The sequence below is a fragment of the Solanum lycopersicum genome, chromosome 9 (assembly GCF_036512215.1).
Source record: "Solanum lycopersicum chromosome 9, SLM_r2.1".
Taxonomy (NCBI): domain Eukaryota; kingdom Viridiplantae; phylum Streptophyta; class Magnoliopsida; order Solanales; family Solanaceae; genus Solanum; species Solanum lycopersicum.
Genome location: NC_090808.1, coordinates 412,960 through 436,600, shown reverse-complemented (window position 1 = coordinate 436,600; position 23,641 = coordinate 412,960). Strand labels below are relative to the sequence as shown.

Sequence of the window (23,641 nt, the reverse complement as noted above, 5' to 3'; positions counted from 1 at the left end):
TAGTATTATATCATCAATACCAAAAGATTCCAATATAAATTTAGAAGATTTTCTAAATTTTGCTGCTCTTTTCACATTGGAAAGAAGGAAATTTTTCTTTGTTAAATTTGTCCCATTTGATCTTATTTTCATTGTCCTTCCACTTGACAAACTTATTATTTAATATATAACCAAATTATATCTCCATCATTTCGGCTTTCCTCTTATTTTTTTGTTAAAAAAATGATACATGTTTGTAAATCTCAACTACAAGTAAAATGACTTGTAAAGAAGAGTATTTAGTGAGTAATTTTCTCTTTCTTGGCTTAGGGGAGGTATTTAATTTTTTTTTTTTTTGGGTAGCTTAAATGCTTGAAAGAGGCAGGACTTAAATAATTTAAAATATTTGTTAAAAGAGGTAGGACTTAAATAATTAAAATTATTTGTTAAAAGAGGTAAGAATTAAAGTGATAGCAAGATTGCTGTACAAATTATGAAAGGAATAAGTGCATAGAGATTAATTGTTACTTTATAAAGGTGTGATTATAACAAGACCTAATCAACCACATTCCTACTCGAAGGGTAGTTTAGTCATTCTGTTATAACAAACTATGTAATAGTTAGTTAGTTACATTAGATTAGTGTGTAATTAGGTGTTATAAATATATAAGAGGTTATACTAATGTAATCCTTAGCCTTTCAGCTCAAGATCAATGAGAGTCTAGTCTCTTTTCTATTATTCTTGTTAAAGCATTTCAGCTAAGTTTATTTACCATAAATATATGTTTTACTTAATATTGGTATACAAATGTATTATCTTATATTGCTGACACAATGTTGATCTCTATATATAATAAAGAAATGAAAAGGATAAATTTGTTGTTTGCAGCTTCCTTTGCGTCGGGAATCACGGGCTTTGTTCCTATCCTACCCCTAATCTTTTATTTAATTATGTTATATAATTTTGTCACTGATTTTCGTCATTAATATACTTATTCTCAAGACCTAATACTAAACAACATTAAACATGAATAGTATGATAAAATACTTAATTTGGGGTTTCAAGTAGGAAGGAATAAAATCAGTGTCATAGTTGGCTACGTGGTTCAATTAGTTGGAAATTATGGAATGACTCAGCAAATACCTAATATATATATATATAGGCATTATGCAATATTAGGTTTGAATCTCAAAAACTAAAGATTAATTATATATAGGATAAGTCAATTGTTGAAAAAGAACGTAAAATTAGATGTAGCCGGATATGTATACGTACAAATAATATAGTTGAATGAAAACATATGTGAACTCAATATTTAAAGGAAAATCAATATGAACAAAAGGTTAGATATGTAAAACAAAATAAACACAATTTAAATAAGAAATATAAATTGTTTCAGAAGTTTCTTTTTTTCTTGTAATTATATTTAAATATGATCAGCATATATATATATATATATTTCATTCTACTTTTTTAAAAATGAAATTGAAACAAATTCTCATCCAAATCCAATTCTCAACGTAATCATCTAATTTCAGGAATTTTCTAAAATTCTATGATGCATAATTTGTACTTAACAACCAATGCTACTAAATATTTACCATTTCTCCGCTGATATTTCCCATAAAAAATATTCACCCATATATTTTGATCGAATCATTATAAAAATAAAATAATATTGTTAGACCATTTATAAATGTGATTATTCATTGTTAACCAGATATCTTAAGTTTAGTTTTAGGCATGAAAAAATCCTCGATAGGAAGAGCTAACTCCAAAAGGGAATTTAGCGAGCGTGTGAACTTAGAATAATCAAATTCTAATGCATGTATTGGACACTAAATGAGAAACCCCAAAATAAAAATATTTTCATTCGGAAAATCTTGAAAGCTTCTCGCTATTTTAGTGAGATATGTTTTCGACCATGTATTTTTTCGATGGGCTGATTATATAAAAAATAGTAAAAACATTGTGTTTTATAGCATAAATTTCCTACTAATTATAAAAGCAACAAGAACTTAATGATCGAATGCTTTTGAAAACTCCTCACGTGTGCTGGCATGGTATTTTGGGGCTGTGATTGAAGCTCTGAAAGAGAGAGAAAAAAAGTCATAAAGTATTAGAGTTTACATGTTTAATTATCATATTGTTCTTCTTCTTTAACAACTATATATATGTTATTGGGTGTTCATTTTATATCTATACATCACAGGCTTCTTGAGTCTAGTGATGATAAAATGGTTGGCCCTAATTAATTAATCATCCTTTCAACTAAATAAGACATTATGATAATTAAATGTTATCCATATGTGATTCGTGGTGATACAAAAAAATATCAAGTATGATCAACTACTTCATTTATTTGTTTTTGATTTCTAATATTATTGGTGGATTAAATTGAAAGTTTGGTTTATCAACTACTATTAATACTGCATTAGAAGTACATATTGAATATGTAGTTGCATCATAAAATGGGGGGAAAAAATCGATTGTGAGTTGAATTGTTGTCCCGTTAAAGATTCTTTTAACATTTAATATTTGTGTGTGTACGTACCCTAATTAATTATTTAGAGTCACTTTTAGATGTATCTTATTAAATGTTCATTTGGATGTATAAAAGGGGTTTCACTTAATTAAATAAAATATCATTTGTCAATTTCTAAGGAGTTGCAAAAAGATAAAAGTAATTAGGGGGGGTTAATCCGTAATTAACAAAATTAGTAGTGATATATATTGTTCTGAAAATATTCACTGCAGCCACACCATCCAGTGAAGTCAACCCACCCAAAACAAGTTTTGTCTTATTTCCCATTATACACTAGTTTTTAATTAATATTATGTAATATATACGTATGATTTTATATGTTAATTAGATGTATATATATTATAGTTGGTGTTTTATATAATTGACATAGGAATATGTGTGCCTATTAATGCGGATCTAGCATTCTTTGAGAATGAGCATGTCTGTCGTCTTTTGCATTATATTTTAATATTACTAATCAAATTTCAACAAATAATTATTCTAATAATCATCATATATACATGCATAATGCATATTGTAGTATAGATGCATATATACATGTTGGTCATCTCAATAGTAAAACATCACCTTTTTTTTCTTTATTTGTGTTATAATTATTTTTGTATTTTTAATTTTTTTTATTCCATATTGGCTATTTCATTATTTTATTTTCTTTTTATACTATTTTATATGCATTACACATGGATGGAGAGTCTATCAAAATAGTTTTTACCTTTATATGGTAAAAGAAATATTTATATACAATTTTTTTATATATATATTTGTGAAATTATATTAAATATGCCGTAATTTAGTTGTGGAGATACCATATATACCATACTAGCGTATTCATATTATTATTCTTTTTGTTATTCACATAGACTTTTATTATTCATGAGCACAATACTTCACAATTCACACCAAAATTTCGTACTGTCTGACATACTGCTTCACTAAATAACAATTTCGTATTACATTTTCAAGTGATATACATTAATTTTAATACTATTATTTTTACAAAAAAAACCTATTTCTGTACGAAAAATCTTCCTTTAGTGCAACAAAAAATGTGTAATAATTAATACTTGAAGATACTCTGGCACTAACACAAAAGTACATTTAGAAACCATGTGGCATCAAAATGTTTCTCCTCTTAAATAACCTGTGACATGACCAAATAAAAGTTGACACTTTTTTAGCTTCAAACTTCACGAGAATCCCCATAGTTACAACTACTAATAATTATGACTAAACTTTTTAACCTTACTGATCACACAAATAACCACACAAGTGCTTATTTTCTCCATTTGTCTTACATATTCCAATATTATCTCTCAAAATCCATGGAAAAACAAGTACAAGTAGAAGAAGAGAAAAAAGAAGAATGTCCAAGAAAATTAGATTTTAGTGCTCCTCTCTTGTCAACTAGACGTTCTAGTGAAAAATCATTATCTTGTCCCAATCAACTTTCCATTGACATTTTTAATAGAGTGCCATTTTCTTGGGAACAAAGCCCTGGAAAACCAAAGGAAATGAGGTTAACAACAAACATTGAAATTGTACCACCTCCAAAATTGCCACCATGTATGTGGCGGCATACAAGAAAAGATCAATTATTAGGTACAACAAGTAGTACTACTACAACTACTAAATCGTACGATGAGGTTCATGATGTTGACAACCATGATGTTTACTCAGATGCTCTAGATGTTTTTTCGTTAGGGGATGAGTCTAATGATGAGACGGAATATAGAAAATCGAATAACGAGCTGGTTGTTCATGAGGAATGTAATTATGATTGGTCCACCAATAAGCCAGCAGTACCAAATTTCATCATTCAAAGATTTCTTAAAGATGCAAAGGTACTAGCTATTTCATCTACCTTGGAGAATAGATTACAAGAGGATGAGCAAATTAATGGAAGAAGAAAATGTAATTTTTCTCCTAAGGCAACAGTATCATGTGGGCTTGACATGTTTATTCCATGGAGGATAAAACCCAAGCCATGTTGTGTGAAGAATAGTGTAGTGGCAGCTTCGAGACCTCAATGGAGCAATAAAGACAAGCATGCATTAGATGAGGATCCTAAATTTTAATAGCATGCATGTGCCTTCAACTGATCGAGGATGTGATCTTAGATAAAGGACCCGGATTAGGATAAGGCTAGTAGACAATTGAGATCAGTTGTCTCACTTATCCTTCCATACTAGTAGTATGTACTACTTTGATAAATTGTGTTGCTATATTTGTTAATTCTTGTAGTTCAATTTATATTAGTATTACTTTATTGTAGTTATTATTCTTTTCGACTTCTTTTTACAAACAAAGACAAGATGCGGATCCAAAATTTTAATAATACGTACCTTCAGCTAGATAGAAGGTTATGGAGGACTGGAATTAGGATAGAAAGCTAGTAAATATATAGTCGATAATTGTCTTACAAGTAAATGCATGGGTACGTACATAAGGCAGACACCTCTTTTTAATTGCTCTGGAATACCTGCAATGTTAAAGTGATGCATCCAACAGTTAAAGGTGATGCATATTTGCTTATTCACTGATGTTAAAAGCTGAAGTACAATCTATGGCAGAAGCTTTTACAAAAGCCTCTTGGCTACAGGCCAACACTAATAAGAGTTCAATTTGCATGACTGGGGCACATTACCTTTCAAATACAAATACAAATACTTGGGGGTGCACGCACAGTAGTACTGTTGATCGATAAAATTTCTCAAGTGTTGGACTACTAGCTAGGCTTCAACTTATAAAGTTTGTAGGTCCAAAAGGATTACGACACAACTTTCTTATCGACGGGAGATGTAATAGCCTGCTGTTGGAGGCCTCAATGTAATGCATTTGCAGACTATTGAATGCTACGTGGGTTATCAGGAAGATTATTGATCCTGAATGCAACTACAATCATATCCAAGGTGATCAGATTACAGACTATGATAAAATAAATAAAATGTATGTTTATATGCTCCCTCAGTTACCTTGGAAGAGCATCCATCCACGACATTGGTTGGCTCTACTAAAGAGGCTTACTACTGCTAATGAATCTTCTTTGAATGTACTGTCACACAAAGCTTTTGGAAACATCACAACCCTTTATAATAGTCATAACTTTTCATAAAAGTCATAACTTTCGCAACTCTTCATAAAAATCACAATTTTTCGTAAAAGTCGCAACTTCCTGTTAATAGGTTATAAATAGTTTAAACTTGACATACCAAAAAAAATTAATTAAAACCTATAAACTCCCAGGCAACACCATGAAGAGAGCAGAAGGCAATTATCATAACAAAAGAATGTTTGAATTCGGGGAAAGAATTGGGTGGGAATTGCAGAATGTAGATGAAAAGCTGATTAATGACTTCTGCAGCAGAATCGGCGTAAAAAAACGGGTTTTAAAGGTATGGTTGCATAATAATAATAAGAAGAAGAAAAATCATCAACCCACAACTGATACAGTGCCTGAAGGTGCTATTATTCACAATCAACCCACAATTGATATATTGCCTGAAGATGCTATTCACAAAATACTCTCTAATGTTAATTATATGGAAGCATCACGGATGATAATTCTCTCCAGAGCATGGCTAAAAGCTTGGTTGACTCAGCCCAACCTGTTATTCATAGCTTGTTCAGGGGCGGAGGAGAGGGCTGAATGGAGTAGTACCAGAGGTAAAATTGACATGGATATAGTGGATAAAATTATGAAGAGATACAGGGATAAGGAAATTCCTATTGACAAGTTTGAACTTTCCATCGACATTTGGAAACCTACTCGTTATATTTTCATTAGGATTGATAAGTGGCTTGACATTGCTCTTCAAAATGGTGTAACCGAGCTAGTCTACAGAAATTTAGGATACTTTTCATCCTTCAATATTTTCAAAATTTTGACAGCAACACATTTACGGGAATTGGTGTTGGAGAGTTGTAATCTGGTGTATTTTTCTTCATTACCTACTAGTTATGAGGGGAATAATTGTCTTTCTTTGAGAAAGCTTTGTCTAGATGGTGTAACTTTAGACGATAACATGCTACAAGGTCTAGTCAATAATTATCCCTTGATCGACAATTTAATCATTCTCTATTGTTCCGGGTGGAAAAAGTTTGAGGTGCGAAATCTTCAAAACATTAGGTCACTTCAGATTGCGATAGAGAAGAATCAGAGTGTTGAAATCGAAGCACCAACTCTTCAATACTTATCTTATTTTAGTTATTGTTTGGACGAATTGGATATTGTTGAGTTTCCGAATCTGGAATCTTTAGAGATATCTGGTAGTTTTTCTTCAACAAGGTTTAAAATTGGCACAAGTGAATCGTTGAGGGTCCTGAAGATTAATAATTTGCGGATTAATGATCGTCAGAAAATTGAAGTATATGCTCCAAATTTGGTATCACTCGAGTATGCAGGGTACTATCTTCCGCAGCTTAAACTTGCAAAAGTATCAAGCAAATTCAACAACTTAATTTTTAATTGCAAGGAGAACTCTTTGGATAATAAGTGGTTCTGTCGATGGATGGAATTTCTATCAAATTCGAAATTTCTATCAAATTGGTCACAAGTTTCCATTCAAGTTTCAGTTTATATTTACAGATGTGGTGAGATCAATATGGAGCATTTGAATCGACACTATGGAGTTGCTGCTACCCCAAAAGTGGACGTTTTGGATGTAATTATAGAGCCAAGAGACGATCCTCCAACATTTGTGGATGCTTTGTTGTGGTGTTTTCGTCCTAGGAAACTCCACATATCATCATCATTCAAAATGATTATATATCTCATCCATCGGTTATTGTATATAAAGAATTTGAGTGATGAAAACGAGGAGCCTCAACTTGTTCAATTAAAACAAGTAAAAGCCTACAAATTTGATGGGAAGAATGAAAGTTGGCATCCTGTGAACCTCAAGAGCATGAAGCTGAAAACAGGGGGGGACCCGGAGAAATTTTATTTTTTATTAGATTGGTGATTCGTCATGAATTCATTAACAATTGTTCTGTTTTGGATTTTATGATTTAAAAATTTTATTTACGCTCAAAACAGGAATTTAGTACCCATTCCATTGTTGGGGTGAATAGGAAATCAAAAGTTGTCGAGGATTTGTGATTTTTTCATCTTTTCTAAAGGTCGTGATCGTCTAAAATGTTTCAATAACTTTTTTGGGCTTGGTAAAAGTACAAATGCATTTCCTTTACTAAAAAGTAAAGCCCAACTTAGAAATGAAGCCCAACTCATGAGTTGTACAACTCAACAAAGCCCAACTAGTTATCATGAGCCATAAGCCATTAGTACGGCACGTGTGAGAATTTCAAAAACCACTAGGGTTAAAGTCATCTTCAGTATTTGTAGGGTTTTTTCAACTCTTCAAATATATAAACTTCCTCCATATCCCGCTTCTTAACACTATTCGAAAATACCCCCACCCCAACCCCCCACCCCAAATTCACCTTCACAAACAACAGCAAAAATCACAACTGTTTGATTGATTTTGTTCTCTGGAGCTAGGCAAAACCCTAGCTCTTGTTGAAATTATCTTCTTTTTTTGATTGAAAGGTAATTTTTTTTTCAACTCATTGTTCTAGGTTTTGTTTTCTTTATGAGTTAGATCTGTTTGATTTCAACGTTTTTGTGTTTTTTTTGCACAGTTTTGTATGCGTTGCTGTTTTTGTTTTGGATTTGAAGTTGATTATCTGTTGTATGAAGTATAAATGTAGTTAGTTTTATATCAATCGATGTTTACTTGGAACATGAGATTTGTTTTTTGTTGATTAATTTGAGCAAGGAGTTCTGTTCCTATGGCATTTTTTTTTCTTGTTTGAGTTCGTAGAGAACTTTTGGGATTGATATTGACATCCAAACGTTTTTTCCCCCTAAGATTCCAGATGTTATCTTATTTTAAAACTTATAGTGATAGAGACGGTTGAATTGTTATTTTCAAGCCTTTTAATTGTTGTGATGATAGTATGTTACCTTGTATATGAAATTGAATGAGTATCTTAAAGTGTTGCTTTTTGCACCTACTGTGCTTTTATGGACAGAGTCATGTAATTTTCTTTAAGGTGTGACTTGATTACTTGATATCTTGTGTATTTTTAAAAACTGCTACAGTACATAATGTCGTTCAACTTGTAGGGAACAACATGGCTGTTGAGATCACTCAGTTTTTGTTGGCTGCCCAATCAGCAGATGCCAAGATTCGGACTGAGGCAGAATCTAATCTTAGTCAGTTCCGAGAGCAAAACCTTCCAGGGTTTTTTCTTTCACTAGCTGTTGAGCTGTCAAATGATGGGAAGCCTACAGAATCTCGTAGGCTAGCTGGTATTGTGCTTAAAAACTCACTGGATGCTAAAGAAACTGTCAGGAAACAACAGCTTGTTCAACAGTGGCTGACAATTGATTCATCTTGCAAGTCTCAAATTAAAAGCTTGCTTCTAAGCTGCCTTGGATCATCTGTACGCGAGGCAAGTCACACTGCTTCCCAAGTGATTGCTAAAATAGCTTCCATTGAAGTTCCTCAGAAACAATGGCCAGAGCTCATTGGTTCATTGCTTGTTAACATGACACAACAAGGAAGTCCTGCATCCGTGAAACAGGCAACCTTGGAGACACTTGGTTATGTGTGTGAGGAGATATCTCACCATGATCTTGTCCAAGATGAAGTAAACTCTGTTCTCACAGCTGTTGTTCAAGGTATGAATGTTGAGGAGGAAAGTGTTGAAGTCAGACTCGCTGCAACTCGAGCTTTGTATAATGCTCTGGATTTTGCTCAGACAAACTTTGACAATGAGATGGAGAGAAATTATATTATGAAGGTCATCTGTGAGGCAGCCACAGCAAAGGAGGGACAGTTAAGGCAGGCTGCTTTTGAGTGTCTCGTTTCTATAGCATCAACGTATTATGAGTTGCTTGAACCTTACATGCAGGCTCTCTTCCAGTTGACAGCTAAAGCAGTTAAAGAAGATGAGGAGGCTGTTGCCCTTCAAGCAATTGAATTCTGGAGTTCTATCTGTGATGAAGAGATAGAGCTTCAAGATTATGAGGTCCCTGACAGTGGGGATTCCAGTGTGCAACATTCCCGTTTCATCGAGAAGGCCCTCGAAGTATTAGTTCCAATGCTGCTGGAAACTTTATTGAAACAGGATGAGGAACAGGATCAAGATGATGACATCTGGAATCTGGCTATGGCTGGTGGAACATGTCTTGGTCTTGTCGCCAGAACTGTTGGAGATGCTGTTGTTCCCCTTGTAATGCCTTTTGTGGAGGCTAACATAATGAAACCTGATTGGCGCTCACGTGAGGCTGCCATATATGCATTTGGCTCAATACTTGAAGGTCCAAGCATCGAGAAGCTATCTCCCATGGTCCATGCTGGATTAAAACATCTACTTGACGCGATGAAGGATAATAATGAACACATTAGAGATACCACAGCATGGACTCTTAGCCGTATCTTTGAGTTGCTGCACACTCCAGCTTCTGGATTTTCAGTAATCACCCCAGCCAATCTCCAACAAATAGTGGAGGTGCTGTTAGAGAGTATAAAAGATGTTCCTCATGTTGCTGAAAAAGTTTGTGGGGCTATCTATTTTCTTTCTCAAGGATATGAGGATGCTGGGACAAGCTCGTCTCTGCTCACTCCATTTATAACTCAGATTATTAGTTCTCTTATTACAACGGCTGATCGGACTGACAGTGGTTCTAAGCTCAGAACCACAGCATATGAAACCTTGAATGAAGTTGTTAGGTGCTCTAATCTTTCTGAAACATCTCAGATTATTAATCACCTTTGCCCTGTTATCATGGACAAGTTGGCACAAACTTTTGAGCTTCAGATTCTATCCTCTGATGATAGAGAAAAACAGGGAGATCTACAGGCTTCTCTATGTGGTGTACTCCAGGTTATTATTCAGAAGCTAAGTAGTGCTGATGAAACCAAGGCTATAATACTCCAAGTTGCTGACCAGATCATGACATTGTTCCTGAAGGTTTTTGCCTGTCGTAGCTCAACTGTCCACGAAGAGGCTATGCTTGCTATTGGTGCGCTGGCCTATGCAACTGGATCAGACTTTTTGAAGTATATGCCAGAGTTTTACAAGTATATTGAGATGGGGCTGCAGAATTTTGAAGAATACCAGGTTTGTTCCATCTCAGTGGGGGTGGTTGGTGATATTTGCCGTGCATTGGATGACAAGATCTTGCCATACTGTGATGGGATCATGACTCTTCTTCTCAAAGATTTATCTAGCGGTGAACTTAACCGATCTGTAAAACCTCCCATATTCTCCTGCTTTGGGGATATTGCGCTTGCTATTGGTGAACACTTTGAGAAGTACCTTCAGTATGCATTACCTATGATGCAAAGTGCAGCTCAAATGTGTGCCCAACTAGACAATAGTGATGATGAAATGCTAGAATATGGCAACCAGCTCAGACGCAGTATTTTTGAAGCATACTCTGGACTTCTTCAAGGATTTAAGAGTACCAAGGCCAACTTGATGTTACCCCATGCTCCTCATCTCTTGCAGTTCATTGAACTGGTTGCCAAAGACAGCCCAAGGTAGTATTGTTAACTGAATTTCATGGATACTTCAATATTCTTATCATATTTGCACCTTCTGAGTTGTGACATGTGTATTGTGGTTCTTTTGTAGAGACGAGAGTGTAACAAAAGCAGCAGTAGCTGTGTTGGGAGATCTAGCTGATGCTCTTGGTTCCAGTGCAAAGACCATATTCAAAGATCCTGCATTTCTCGAACAGCTTTTGGGTGAGTGTCTTCAATCCGATGATGAACAGCTGAAAGAAACAGCAACCTGGACACAAGGAATGATTGGGCGCGCTTTCTCTGTTTGTGGGTGAGCTGTATCTTAGAGTTGCTCTTTATCTAGGAATCTTGTTTTTTTACCCCATCATATTGCCGAGGCTGAGTTGTCAGGTTACCAAGGTGGGGTTTATATAATCAACTAAGCTTGCATCTCTTGTGTTGGCTATGAAAGTTGAAATTCTTCCTTCAAAATTTTTGGTATGCAGACTTGTAGCTTCAAAAAGTGTCAAGGTCACCTTGCTGTTGTTATAACTTTGTCTAGTCTATAATATTACAAGTCAGCCGTTTTCTTTTGATCAGCTTCCAGTAACTCATCTTTCTGTGATTTCACAAATCTAAACAAAAAACGTATTGCGGAGACCTGTTTTTTTTTTTAATTATCGAACTATTGAACGGATTTAGCAATGTATTGACCTTTAACTATAATCTCCTCTGTCCAAGGAGAATATAAATATGAAAGTAAAAAAAAAATATAGAGAAAGAATGAGACCTCCGAATGGTTATTATACTATAAAATTTGCAAACTATATTGATCCTCAATAACCAAATAGACCACATCATGTAACGTAATTTGTATCAACTTTATATCATTAGCTGGATTAAAGGTGGAAGTATAACCCCATCTTAGCAAAGTTCCTTTCCATTACCATTGGAAAAACACAAATCATGCCTCAAACTAAATAGATGATTACAAAAGTCTCCAGTGATTAATAAACCATGTCTCAAACAAAGCTGCAATTCTTTTTTTTTTTTTTTGGAGAAAATGACCAATTGGTTTTGGTTCTGAACCCTACAACAAAAACTCATCGCATACATGAAATTAGAATAACACAATTAGAATCTGTGTTTAAAACATTCAAGAAATAGAGTTTGTACAAGAAATAGAGTTTGTATAGGATGTGATAAGTGATATTGCAGACATAGGAGTGAGATTAGGTTTCTCTTCCTTGTTAGCTTGTGAATGTTGAATGAGCCCAGAAACAGATGACCTATCTAAAGAGTAATTGCAGAATTATGAGGAAGAAAAATAGGATTTGGGTACAAATTCCATGTTTTCATCGACCAGAATGGAGTGAACTAGATGATATCTGTCCGACGGATAGCGAACGACGTGATATATTGATTGTATCAGTAGAAAACACTTCCAAGAACTTGGCTGTGATTTCATCAACCCTATCAGATCCAATACAACTCAACTGTTGCTCAAAAACTGGAAGTGATTCATCTCCATTGAGGTACTTCATTACTTGTCTCATTGTTGGCCTAGCTTCTGGCCTTGGGTGAGAACAAACAAGCCCAAGTCTGAAAATCATTTGAACCTCTTTATCTACATACACTGAATTCAACCTTTGATCAACTGCATCAAGAATATTACCTAGTTGTAAACATTCAATCACCCAATCAGCTAGTACTAAAGCTCCTTTCCCTGGTTCATAGACAATAGGAGGTCTTCCACTAGCTACTTCAAGAAGTAGTACACCATATGCATACACATCCGTGCTCGTTGAGGCCTTCCCTGTCCGTGTCAATTCTGGTGCAATGTACCCTATTGTGCCAACAACATTTGTTGTGTGTGAATTCTTGCCATGGTCGTATAATCTTGCTAACCCAAAATCCCCTAACCGGCCATTCATTTCCCCATCAATAAGGACGTTACTGCTTTTCACATCGCGATGTATTACCACTTGTTCCCATTCTTCATGCAAGTAAAGAAGCCCTGCAGCAATCCCTTTGATGATGTTAAATCTCTGTTCCCATGTTAAAACAATGTCCCTCTTCTGTCTGTAAAGTAATGAATCAAGACTTCCATTTGGGACATAGTCATACACTAGGAGAAGATCATTTTTGTTCTTGCACCAGCCTTGAAGGTTGATCAAGTGTTTGTGCCTTAACCTGCCTAAGCTTTCGATCTCCGCTGCAAATTCTCTCATTCCTTGAAGAGAATTGCTCGATATCTTCTTCACTGCAACTTCTGCTCCATTAGTAGGCAAAACACCCTTGTAAACAGCACCAAATCCACCAACTCCAATTAGTTCACTCTCCTGGAATCCCTTAGTTGCCTTGTAAAGATGTCTATATCGGAACCTGTGAGGACAATCCAGCTCCCAGTCCTCTAGAACTTCATGTTGCCTCATCCTTGTATAGATGTAAAATGCCCCAAGGAGCAGGATAACGACGGAGCAAAATGTTCCGATCAAGGCCCTTTTGAGATGGGAATTCTTGGATGATGTTACCACTTCAGGTGGGGCAACAGGTAGCTTTACAAGCTCTAAAGGATCAGCAGCTCCATTCAACCGAAAACTCCAACCCAAGATGTAATGAGAGCTCGCTTTGTCTCCCGTGGCTGCTGAGAAACCAGCATACATAGTTTCGTTCAACACAGTAGATAAATCTACGACCTCACTGATCAGAGGCCTACCTGGCTTTGGAACTGTTATGGGAGATATAGTTACATTCACCACTTTGCTCATTCCATCATAATCAATCCAAGCTTGAATTGATTCTCCACTTTGTAGATTTACCTGCTCCGCTACAGCAGAATCATTAACATAGTAGTCAGCTGATTTTGACGCTGTAGGGCTCATGCCATTTCTGTTGACCCCAATGTGATTTCCATCTGTGTCTACACCTTCATTGTGACCATTCACAGTGTCAAATTCAACCATGAAGATGTGGTTAGTATCATTGCCATCGTTCATAATGTTGACGACTCCAAGAAAATGATCACCCTGAGCACCCGGAAAACCCGGGGATGGAGATAAGGTGAAAGCAAAGCCAAAGCCACCAGAGGTTTTCTCAAGAGGGACGATGGCGAAGACGAAGTATGTACTAAATGAAGTAACATTTTTAGTACTGGAGTTGAAAATTGGTACAGGATTGGGGTGGAAAGCATGACCTATAACATTATATGATCTATTAGTGAGCTTAAGTGCACCACTTGAATTGATTATTGCTACTCCGTCTCTAATGATATTTGAGTTATTGAATCCATTGTAAGCAAAATCAAAAGATTGAGCTCTCACAAGAATAGGGCAAAAGATCAATGCAAGAATAATAACTAGGCAATAGGGATTGTCCATGGAGTTGTTGAAAGTACAAATTATTAAGTTTTTGTGCAATATTTATATTCAATTCAAAGAGACAATTATAACATACTACTTTATATGGACATGAGGTTGTATTTTCTAAGTCAATGCTTCCTCATTAATTCATGGAGAGACTTTGAAACAAGCAAAAAGAATGGGAATTGGGAGAAAACCTGTCGTTATAAGTTGACCTGGAAGTAGCATATGAGAGAGGGGGTAAAAGGGTTGCTATATACACCAAGGATGATTTGCACTTTGATTTTGAACTATTCAACTTTTCTAGAATAACAAACAAGCAAGAAGATCCACACAAATTTAATTAGGCTAAGAATTGTTCTTGGGAGTTTAATTTAGTTTTAGTATACACAAAACACGTGTTATTAAATGTCAAACCATGTTTAATTATTTTTATCATGTGCACCCTCCACTCATCAACTGACTAATGAGGATAAAAAGCTTTCCATGTATATACAATATAATAATAAATAACGCAATAAACTATTCATGAAAAGGCAAACAAACTACACAGTTGACTAATGATAGTAAATTTAATTATATGATTGTTTAGTGATACTTAATCATTCCACCTAATCATAATATTATCTTTCTTGGTAGATAGATAATCAAATTAATTAAGTGATAAGAATAACCATGGTATGATCATAGTATGATGGACATTGGTGATGTGGGTCCCATCGTCTAGTAATTTAGGACATCTCTCTTTCCCCTAAGGGTAGGTGAAAAAGGGTCAATTTTTTTTTTATTTAATATCACTCCCAGGCAGTCTACAACTTTTTACAAACTTCAATTTTACACTCACACGAATTTTGCCAAATATAGAAATTCTTAGCTTTTGTTTTGTCTTATGCAATAAACAAAGTAACGACACAACCAACGTACGGTAACTCTTTCTAACCTTTTATTAATATCAAATCAACAAAGAAAAAGGCTCACGAATTTGTCTAAGGTCAGAAACAATCCTCTAGGCCTTAGAAGAAATTTCCACGAGGCAGTTACATGCGACAGTTACAAATAACATATGTCCAACACTTGTAACCATAGGATTTAAACTATGTTTTCAACAACAATATTTCTAACATTGAGAATAAAATTCAAATTCAATTATATCCTAACCGAAATAATCAATATTCTAACACTTAGAATACTTCAGCCTACATTCCAACACTTAGAATATTTCGGTCTACTTTCCAACACTTAGTTTTATTTTAGCAATCCATGTAAATTCCTTTGCCTTGCCATCGTCAAGTTTCACAACCTTGCTTTGTCAAGCCAACACACTGCCTTTTCTTGCCGACGATGTCTGCCCACACATAAGCCTTGCACGTCCAAACTGCTTTGCCAACAGCCAAGCACCTCGAACCTTTTCTGCATTGTTTAGCCCACATACATGCAAGACTAATACACAAATCCTTGTCATGCCTGCATGTGGTCAGTTCACGTAGTCAACGGGTCTAACAGTAGGGTGCTACAAAGAAGAAATTGATAGATTAAATCTAAAATTGATTCTTTCTAAGTCGATAATTCTTAATAATGGGCATTCTGTTACGAACTATTTTAAAACTAAGTTAAAAACGTTTCATAATTTGACTTTTTAGTAATTTTGAAAATAATACTCCTTCTGTCCCTATTTACTTGTCCCTATTTCCTCTTTTAGATGCCCTATTTACTTGTCCATTTTGACAAATCAAGAAAGGACAATTTTTTCCCCTATTATACCCTCATTCAAACTTCTTGAGAATTTCTAAATTTTAATTCATTCTTTCTGAAACCATATTTAATAAGGGTAAAATTGTAACTTTACTATTTTAATTATTGTTATCTTAATATGTGTGCCTTTTCTAAAGTGAACAACTAAATAGGGACAGGGGGAGTAATAGAATCACCAATCAATTTTAGGAAAATTAAGAAGACCACTTTAAAAAGGTAATTTTGAAAATAAATTAGAGTCGTGCAAACAATTATATAAAGTAGATTTTACGCACTTTAAAGAATCCACTAATGCGCGATTGACCATCAAATTTAAAAGTTTAGTTAATTATGATGAGATGATTATACCAAAACATTAAAAAAAGATCTACGACTCTTCTTGAAACCGTGTCTCATTTAATAAATGAATAACTAATTGTCTAGTTCAAACGTTGACAGTGAAGAAAATATCAGTGCCGTATGGCTAAGGGTTACTATGTATTTGGCAAGTGATGGAGAAAGGAGTGGTCCATGTTTGTATGACTAATATTTTTGTTTGTGTTAGAAATATACAAGTCTTACATTGATTGTTAATATGAAGTTTCCTCTTCACCTAACTTAACAAATCCTAAGTGGCGATTCTTCATCTAGAAATGAGTTTCTTAAACGTCTAGTAAAATCTATTATTAAGAATTTGAGTGGTTAATAGTAGAAGTTGAAATTTAGCAAAAACTACTTACAAAAGATTTTTTCATAGCTTGAAACATCAAGATATTATTCTTAAGGATATTTTACCAATAAAGTATGTTGTCTAAAATTCAACAAACTGTTCAAACATAAACTAGGAGAATAGACAGTGAAATTTAATAAAGAATAAAATTTAGCTCCATAGAATATATGAGGAATAATTTCTCTTGATATTGTCTCTACCAAATGAAAGGACTCAAATATATCCATGGATGACATGATAATGACTAAAGGATTTATCACCTATTTTTTTTCTAAAGTAAAATTTTCTTTAAAGTGAAGCCAATGATAGTATTTATAGGCATCGAATTGATAGAGATTAACATATGACATGGAGATTTTGTTCCATTTCATGGATGTTGATCTCGAGGTGTTACCTATGGATACATTTTTAAAGTTTGGTTAGTTTGACAATTGTTATGTGCTTATGGAAATTCGGCACAAATGAATTTCTTCGTTGGATATGAAGAGTAAATCACAAACTCTCCTTTTTGCTTACTGATTGCACCAAACACTCATAAATTTTTAATTGGTGTATGTATTAGTATTTGGAACATCATTTTCTTTAAGTTCATAATAATTATAATCTAATTTGATTTTAGATTTTGAAAAAGAAGAAGCGCAAAGCACTAAAAGTGACCTTCAAAATGGGTCGGACTGGCCGTGAGGGCCAACCGGCTGCATAGACAAGGTCTTGACGGACGTCCACAAAATTTTTTGCATTTTTGACGTCGGAATCCGGATAACCCAAAAAATTGTTTGCTATAGCACACAAAAATCGTCGAAATAGGGGTATGCGCGCTTCGGGGCTCGTTTGACCTTGAAAATGGTTTAGAGTGGAAGTGATGGCCAACTGGCTGCATAGCCAAGGTCTTGACGAACGTCTACAATTTTTTTTGGAATTTTTGACGTCGCAATCCGGATGACCCTAAAAATGGTTTGCTATAGCACACGAAAATCGTCTAAATAGGGGGTTTGCGCGCTTCGGGGCTCGTTTGACCTTGAAAATGGGTCGGACTGGCCGTGATGGACAACTGACTGCATAGACAAGGTCTTGACGGACGTCCACAAAATTTTTTGGCATTTTTGACGTCGGAATCCGGATCACCTAAAAAATGGTTTGCTATAGCATACGGAAATCATCGAAATGGGGGGTATGCACACTTCGAGGCTCGTTTGACCTTGAAAATGAGTTGGATTGGCCGTGATGGACAACTGGCTGCATAACCAAGGTATTAACGGACGTCCACAAAAAATATTTGGAATTTTTGACGTCTTAATCCAGATAACCCAAAAAATGGTTTGCTATAGCACACGAAAATCGTCGAAATGAGGGGTATGCTTGCTTCAGGGCTCGTTTGACATTCAAAATGGGTTGGACTGGCCGTGAGAGCCAACCGGCTTCATAAACAAGGTATTGACGGACGTCCACAAATTTTTTTGGAATTTTTAACGTCTTAATCCGGATCACCCAAAAAATGATTTGCTATAGCACACGAAAATCGTCGAAATTGGGGTATGTTCGCTTCGGGGCTCATTTGACCTTCAAAATGGGTCAGACTAGCCGTGAAGGCCAATCGGCTGCATAGACAAGGTCTTGAAGGACATCCACAATTTTTTTTTGGATTTTTGACATCAGAATCTGGATAACCCAAAAAATGGTTTGCTATAGCACATGAAAATCGTTAAAATAGGGGGTATGCGCGCTTCGAGGATCGTTTGACCTTGAAAAAGGGTCGGACTAGCCGTGATGGCCAACTGGATGCATAACCAAGGTCTTGATAGACGTCCACAAAATTTTTTTGGCATTTTTGACGTCGGAATCCGGATCACCTAAAAAATGGTTTGCTATTGCTTACGAAAATCGTTGAAATTGGGGTATGCTCGCTTTGGGGCTCGTTTGACCTTGAAAATGAGTTGGATTGGCCGTGATGGAAACCTGGCTGCATAACAAAGGTATTGACGGACGTCCACAAAAAAATTTGGAATTTTTGACGTCTTAATCTGGATCACCCAAAAAATGGTTTGCTATAGCACATGAAAATCGTTAAAATAGGGGGATATGCGCGCTTTGGGGCTCGTTTGACCTATAAAATGGGTCGGACTGGCTGTGATGGCCAACTAGCTGCATAGCAAAGTCTTGACAGACATCCACAAAATTTTTTTGGCATTTTGACGTCGAAATCCGGATGACCTAAAAAATGGTTAGCTATTGCTTATAAAAATCGTCGAAATTGGGGTATGCGCGCTTTGGGGCTCGTTTGACCTTGAAAATGAGTTGGATTGGCCGTGATGGCCAACTGCAGCATAGAAAAGGTCTTGACGGACGTCCACAAAAAAATTTATCATTTTTGACGTCGGAATCTGGATCACCCAAAAAATGATTTGCTACACATGAAAATAGTCGAAATGAGGGGTATGCTCGCTTCGGGGCTCGTTTGACCTTGAAAATGAGTTGGATTGGCCGTGATGGAAACCTGGCTGCATAGCAAAGGTATTGACGGACGTCCACAAAAAAATTTGGAATTTTTGATGTCATAATCTAGATCACCCAAAAAATGGTTTGCTATAGCACACGAAAATCGTCGAAATAAGGGGTATGCTCGCTTCAAGGCTCGTTTGACCTTTAAAATGGGTCGGACTGGCCGTGAGGGCCAAACGGATGCATAGAAAAGGTCTTGACGGACGTCCACAAAAAAATTTGGCATTTTTGACGTCACAATCCGGATCACCCAAAAAATGGTTTGCTATAGCACACGAAAATCATCGAAATGAGGGGTATGCTCGCTTTGGGGCTCGTTTGACCTTCAAAATAGGTCGGAAAGGCCGTGAGGGCCAACCGGATGCATAGACAAGGTCTTGATGGACGTCCAAAAAAAATTGGCATTTTTGACGTTGGAATCCGGATCACCCAAAAAATAGTTTGCTATAGCACACGAAAATCGTCGAAATGAGGGGTATGCTCGCTTCGGGGCTCGTTTGACTTTCAAAATGGGTCGGAAGGGCCGTGAAGGCAAACCGGATGCATAGACAAGGTCTTGACGGACGTCCACAAAATAATTTGGCATTTTTGACGTCAGAATCCCGATCACCTAAAAAATGGTTTGCTATAGCACACGAAAATCGTCTAAATGAGAGGTATGCTCGCTTCGAAGCTCGTTTGACCTTCAAAATGGGTCGGAAGGGCCGTGAGGGCCAACTGGATGCATAGACAAGGTTTTGACGGACGTCCACAAAAAATTGGCTTTTTTGACGTCGGAATCCGAATCACCCAAAAAATGGTTTGCTATAGAACACGAAAATCGTCGAAATGAGGGGTATGATCGCTTCGGGGCTCGTTTGACCTTCAAAATGGGTTGGAATGGCCGTGAGGGCAAACCACATGCATAGTCAAGGTCTTGACGGATGTCCACAAAAGAAATTGACATTTTTGACGTCGGAATCCGGATCACCCAAAAAATGGTTTGCTATATAGCACACGAAAATCATTGAAATGAGGGGTATGCTTGCTCTGGGCTCGTTTGACCTTCAAAATGGGTCGGAAGGGCCGTGAGGGCCAACCGGATGCATATACAAGGTCTTTACGGACGTCCACAAAAAAATTTGGCATTTTTGACGTCGTAAATCTGGATCACCCAAAAAATGGTTTGCTATAGCACACGAAAATCGTCGAAATGAGGGATATGCTCGCTTCGGGGCTCATTTGACCTTCAAAATGGGTCGGAAGGGACGTGAGGGCCAACCGGATGCATAGACAAAGTCTTGACGGACGTCCACAAAAAAAATTGGCATTTCTGACGTCGAAATCCGGATCACCCAAAAAATGGTTTGCTATAGCACACGAAAATCGTCGAAATGAGGGGTATGCTCGCTTCGGGGCTCGTTTGACTTTCAAAATGGGTCGGAAGGGCCGTGAAGGCCAACCGGATGCATATACAAGGTCTTGACGGACGTCCACAAAACAATTTGGCATTTTTGACGTCGGAATCCCGATCACCTGAAAAATGGTTTGCCATAGCACGCGAAAATAGTCGAAATGAGGGGTATGCTCGCTTCGAAGCTCGTTTGACCTTCAAAATGGGTCGGAAGGGCCGTGAGGGACAACAAGATGCATAGACAAGATCTTGACGGACGTCCACAAAAAAATTTGGCATTTTTACGTCGAAATTCGGATCACCCAAAAAATGGTTTGCTATAGCACACGAAAATCGTCGAAATGAGAGGTATGCTCGCTTCAGGGCTCGTTTGACCTTCAAAATGGGTCGGAAGTGCCGTGAGGGAAAACCGAATGCGTAGTCAAGGTCTTGACGGACGCCCACAAAAAAATTTGGCATTTTTGATGTCGGAATCCCGATCACCCAAAAAATGGTGTGCAATAGCACACGAAAATCGTTGAAATGAGGCGTATGCTCGCTTCGAAGCTCGTTTGACCTTCCAAATAGGTCAGAAAAGCCGTGATGGCCAACCGTATGCATAGATAACGTCTTGACGGACGTCCACGAACAAATTTGGCATTTTTGACGTCGGAATCTCGATCACCCAAAAAATGGTGCGTAATAGCACACGAAAATCGTTGAAATGAGGCGTATGCTCGCTTCGGGGCTCGTTTGACCTTCCAAATGGGTCGGAAAATCCGTGATTGCCAACCGTATGCATAGACAACGTCTTGACGGACGTCCACGAACAAATTTGGCATTTTTGACGTCGGAATCCCGATCTACCAAAAAATGGTGTGTAATAGCACACGAAAATCATCAAATTGAGGCGTATGCTAGCTTCGGGGCTCGTTTGACCTTTCAAATGGGTCGGAAAAGCCGTGATGGCCAACCGTATGCATAGAAAACGTCTTGATGGACGTCCACGAACAAATTTTGCATTTTTGACGTCGGATTCCCGATCACCCAAAAAATGGTGTGCAATAGCACACGAAAATCGTCAAAATGAGGCGTATGCTCGCTTCGGGGCTCGTTGGACCTTCCAAATGGGTCGGAAAAGCCGTAATGGCAAACCGTTTGCATAGACAACGTCTTGACGGACGTCCACGAAAACATTTGGCATTTTTGACGTCAGAATCCCGATCACCCAAAAAATGGTGTGCAATAGCACACAAAAATCGTCAAAATGAGGCGTACACTTGCTTCAGGGCTCGTTTGACCTTCCAAATGGGTCGGAAAAGCCGTAATGGCCAACCGTATGCATAGACAACGTCTTGACGGACGTCCATGAACAAATTTGGCATTTTTGACGTCGGAATCCCGATCACCCAAAAAATGGTGGGTAATAGCACACGAAAATTGTTTAAATGAGGCGTATGCTCGCTTCGGGGCTCGTTTGACCTTCCAAATGTGTCGGAAAAGCCGTGATGGCAAACCGTATGCATAGACAACGTCTTGACGGACGTCCACGAACAAATTTGGCATTTTTGACGTTGGAATCCCGATCACCCAAAAAATAGTGTGTAATAGCACACGAAAATCGTTTAAATGAGGCGTATGCTCGCTTCGGGGCTCGTTTGACCTTCCAAATGGGTCGGAAAAGCCGTGATGGCCAACCGTATGCATAGACAACGTCTTGACGGACGTCCACGAACAAATTTGGCATTTTTGACATCGGAATCCCGATCTCCCAAAAAATGGTGTGTAATAGCACACGAAAATTATTTAAATGAGGCGTATGCTCGCTTCGGGGCCTGTTTGACCTTCCAAATGGGTCGGAAAAGCCGTGATGGCCAACCGTATGAATAGAAAACGTCTTGACGGACGTCCACGAACAAATTTGGCATTTTTGACGTCGGAATCCCGATCACTCAAAAAGTGTGCAATAGCACACGAAAATCGTCAAAATGAGGCGTACGCTTGCTTCGGGGCTCGTTTGACCTTCCAAATGGGTCGGAAAAGCCGTAATGGCCAACCGTATACATAGACAACATCTTGACGGACGTCCACGAACAAATTTGGCATTTTTGACGTCGGAATCCCGATCACCCAAAAAATGGTGTGTAATAGCAAACGAAAATTGTTTAAATGAGGCGTATGCTCGCTTCGGGGCTCGTTTTACCTTCTAAATGGGTCGGAAAAGCCGTGATGGCCAACCGTACGCATAGAAAACGTCTTGACGGACGTCCACGAACAAATTTGGCATTTTTGACGTCGGAATCCCGATCACCCAAAAAATAGTGTGTAATAGCACACAAAAATCGTTTAAATGAGGCGTATGCTCGCTTCGGGGCTCGTTTGACCTTCCAAATGGGTCGGAAAAGCCGTGATGGCCAACCGTATGCATAGACAACGTCTTGACGGATGTCCACGAACAAATTTGGCATTTTTGACGTCGGAATCCCGATCACCCAAAAAATAGTGTGTAATAGCACACGAATATTGTTTAAATGAGGCGTATGCTCGCTTCGGGGCTCGTTTGACCTTCCAAATGGGCCGAAAAAGCCGTGATGGCCAACCGTATGCATAGACAACGTCTTGACGGACGTCCACGAACAAATTTGGCATTTTTGACGTCGGAATCCCGAATACCCAAAAAATGGTGTGTAATAGCACACGAAAATTGTTTAAATGAGGCATATGCTCGCTTCGGGGCTCGTTTGACCTTCCAAATGGGTCGGAAAAGCCGTGATTGCCAACCGTATGCATAGACAGCGTCTTGATGGACGTCCACGAACAAATTTGGCATTTTTGACGTTGGAATCCCGATCACCCAAAAAATGGTGTGTAATAGCACACGAAAATCGTTTAAAGGAGGCGTATGCTCG

General features: G+C 37.3%; 3 protein-coding genes across 3 annotated transcripts; 2 read left to right on the top strand and 1 right to left on the bottom strand.

Moving 5' to 3' along the window:
- The first annotated feature begins 3,847 nt into the window (after window positions 1-3,847).
- Window positions 3,848-4,600, top strand: LOC104649140 (uncharacterized). The gene has a single exon (XM_010327865.2). It carries the CDS (start codon window positions 3,848-3,850, stop codon window positions 4,598-4,600), a length of 753 nt encoding a protein of 250 aa, XP_010326167.2.
- A 3,216-nt stretch (window positions 4,601-7,816) lies between these two features.
- LOC101258299 (importin subunit beta-1) lies at window positions 7,817-11,634 on the top strand. Its single transcript, XM_004246734.5, has 3 exons — window positions 7,817-8,070; window positions 8,650-11,074; window positions 11,169-11,634. Exons 2-3 carry the CDS (start codon window positions 8,658-8,660, stop codon window positions 11,371-11,373), a joined length of 2,622 nt encoding a protein of 873 aa, XP_004246782.1. The 5' UTR covers window positions 7,817-8,070; window positions 8,650-8,657; the 3' UTR covers window positions 11,374-11,634.
- Window positions 11,635-11,900: 266 nt separating this feature from the next.
- LOC101258589 (lectin-domain containing receptor kinase VI.3-like) lies at window positions 11,901-14,785 on the bottom strand. Its single transcript, NM_001320919.1, is given in 1 exon segment — window positions 11,901-14,785. A coding segment is annotated over 1 exon segment (2,025 nt). The 5' UTR covers window positions 14,419-14,785; the 3' UTR covers window positions 11,901-12,393.
- Between the last annotated feature and the right edge of the window lie 8,856 nt (window positions 14,786-23,641).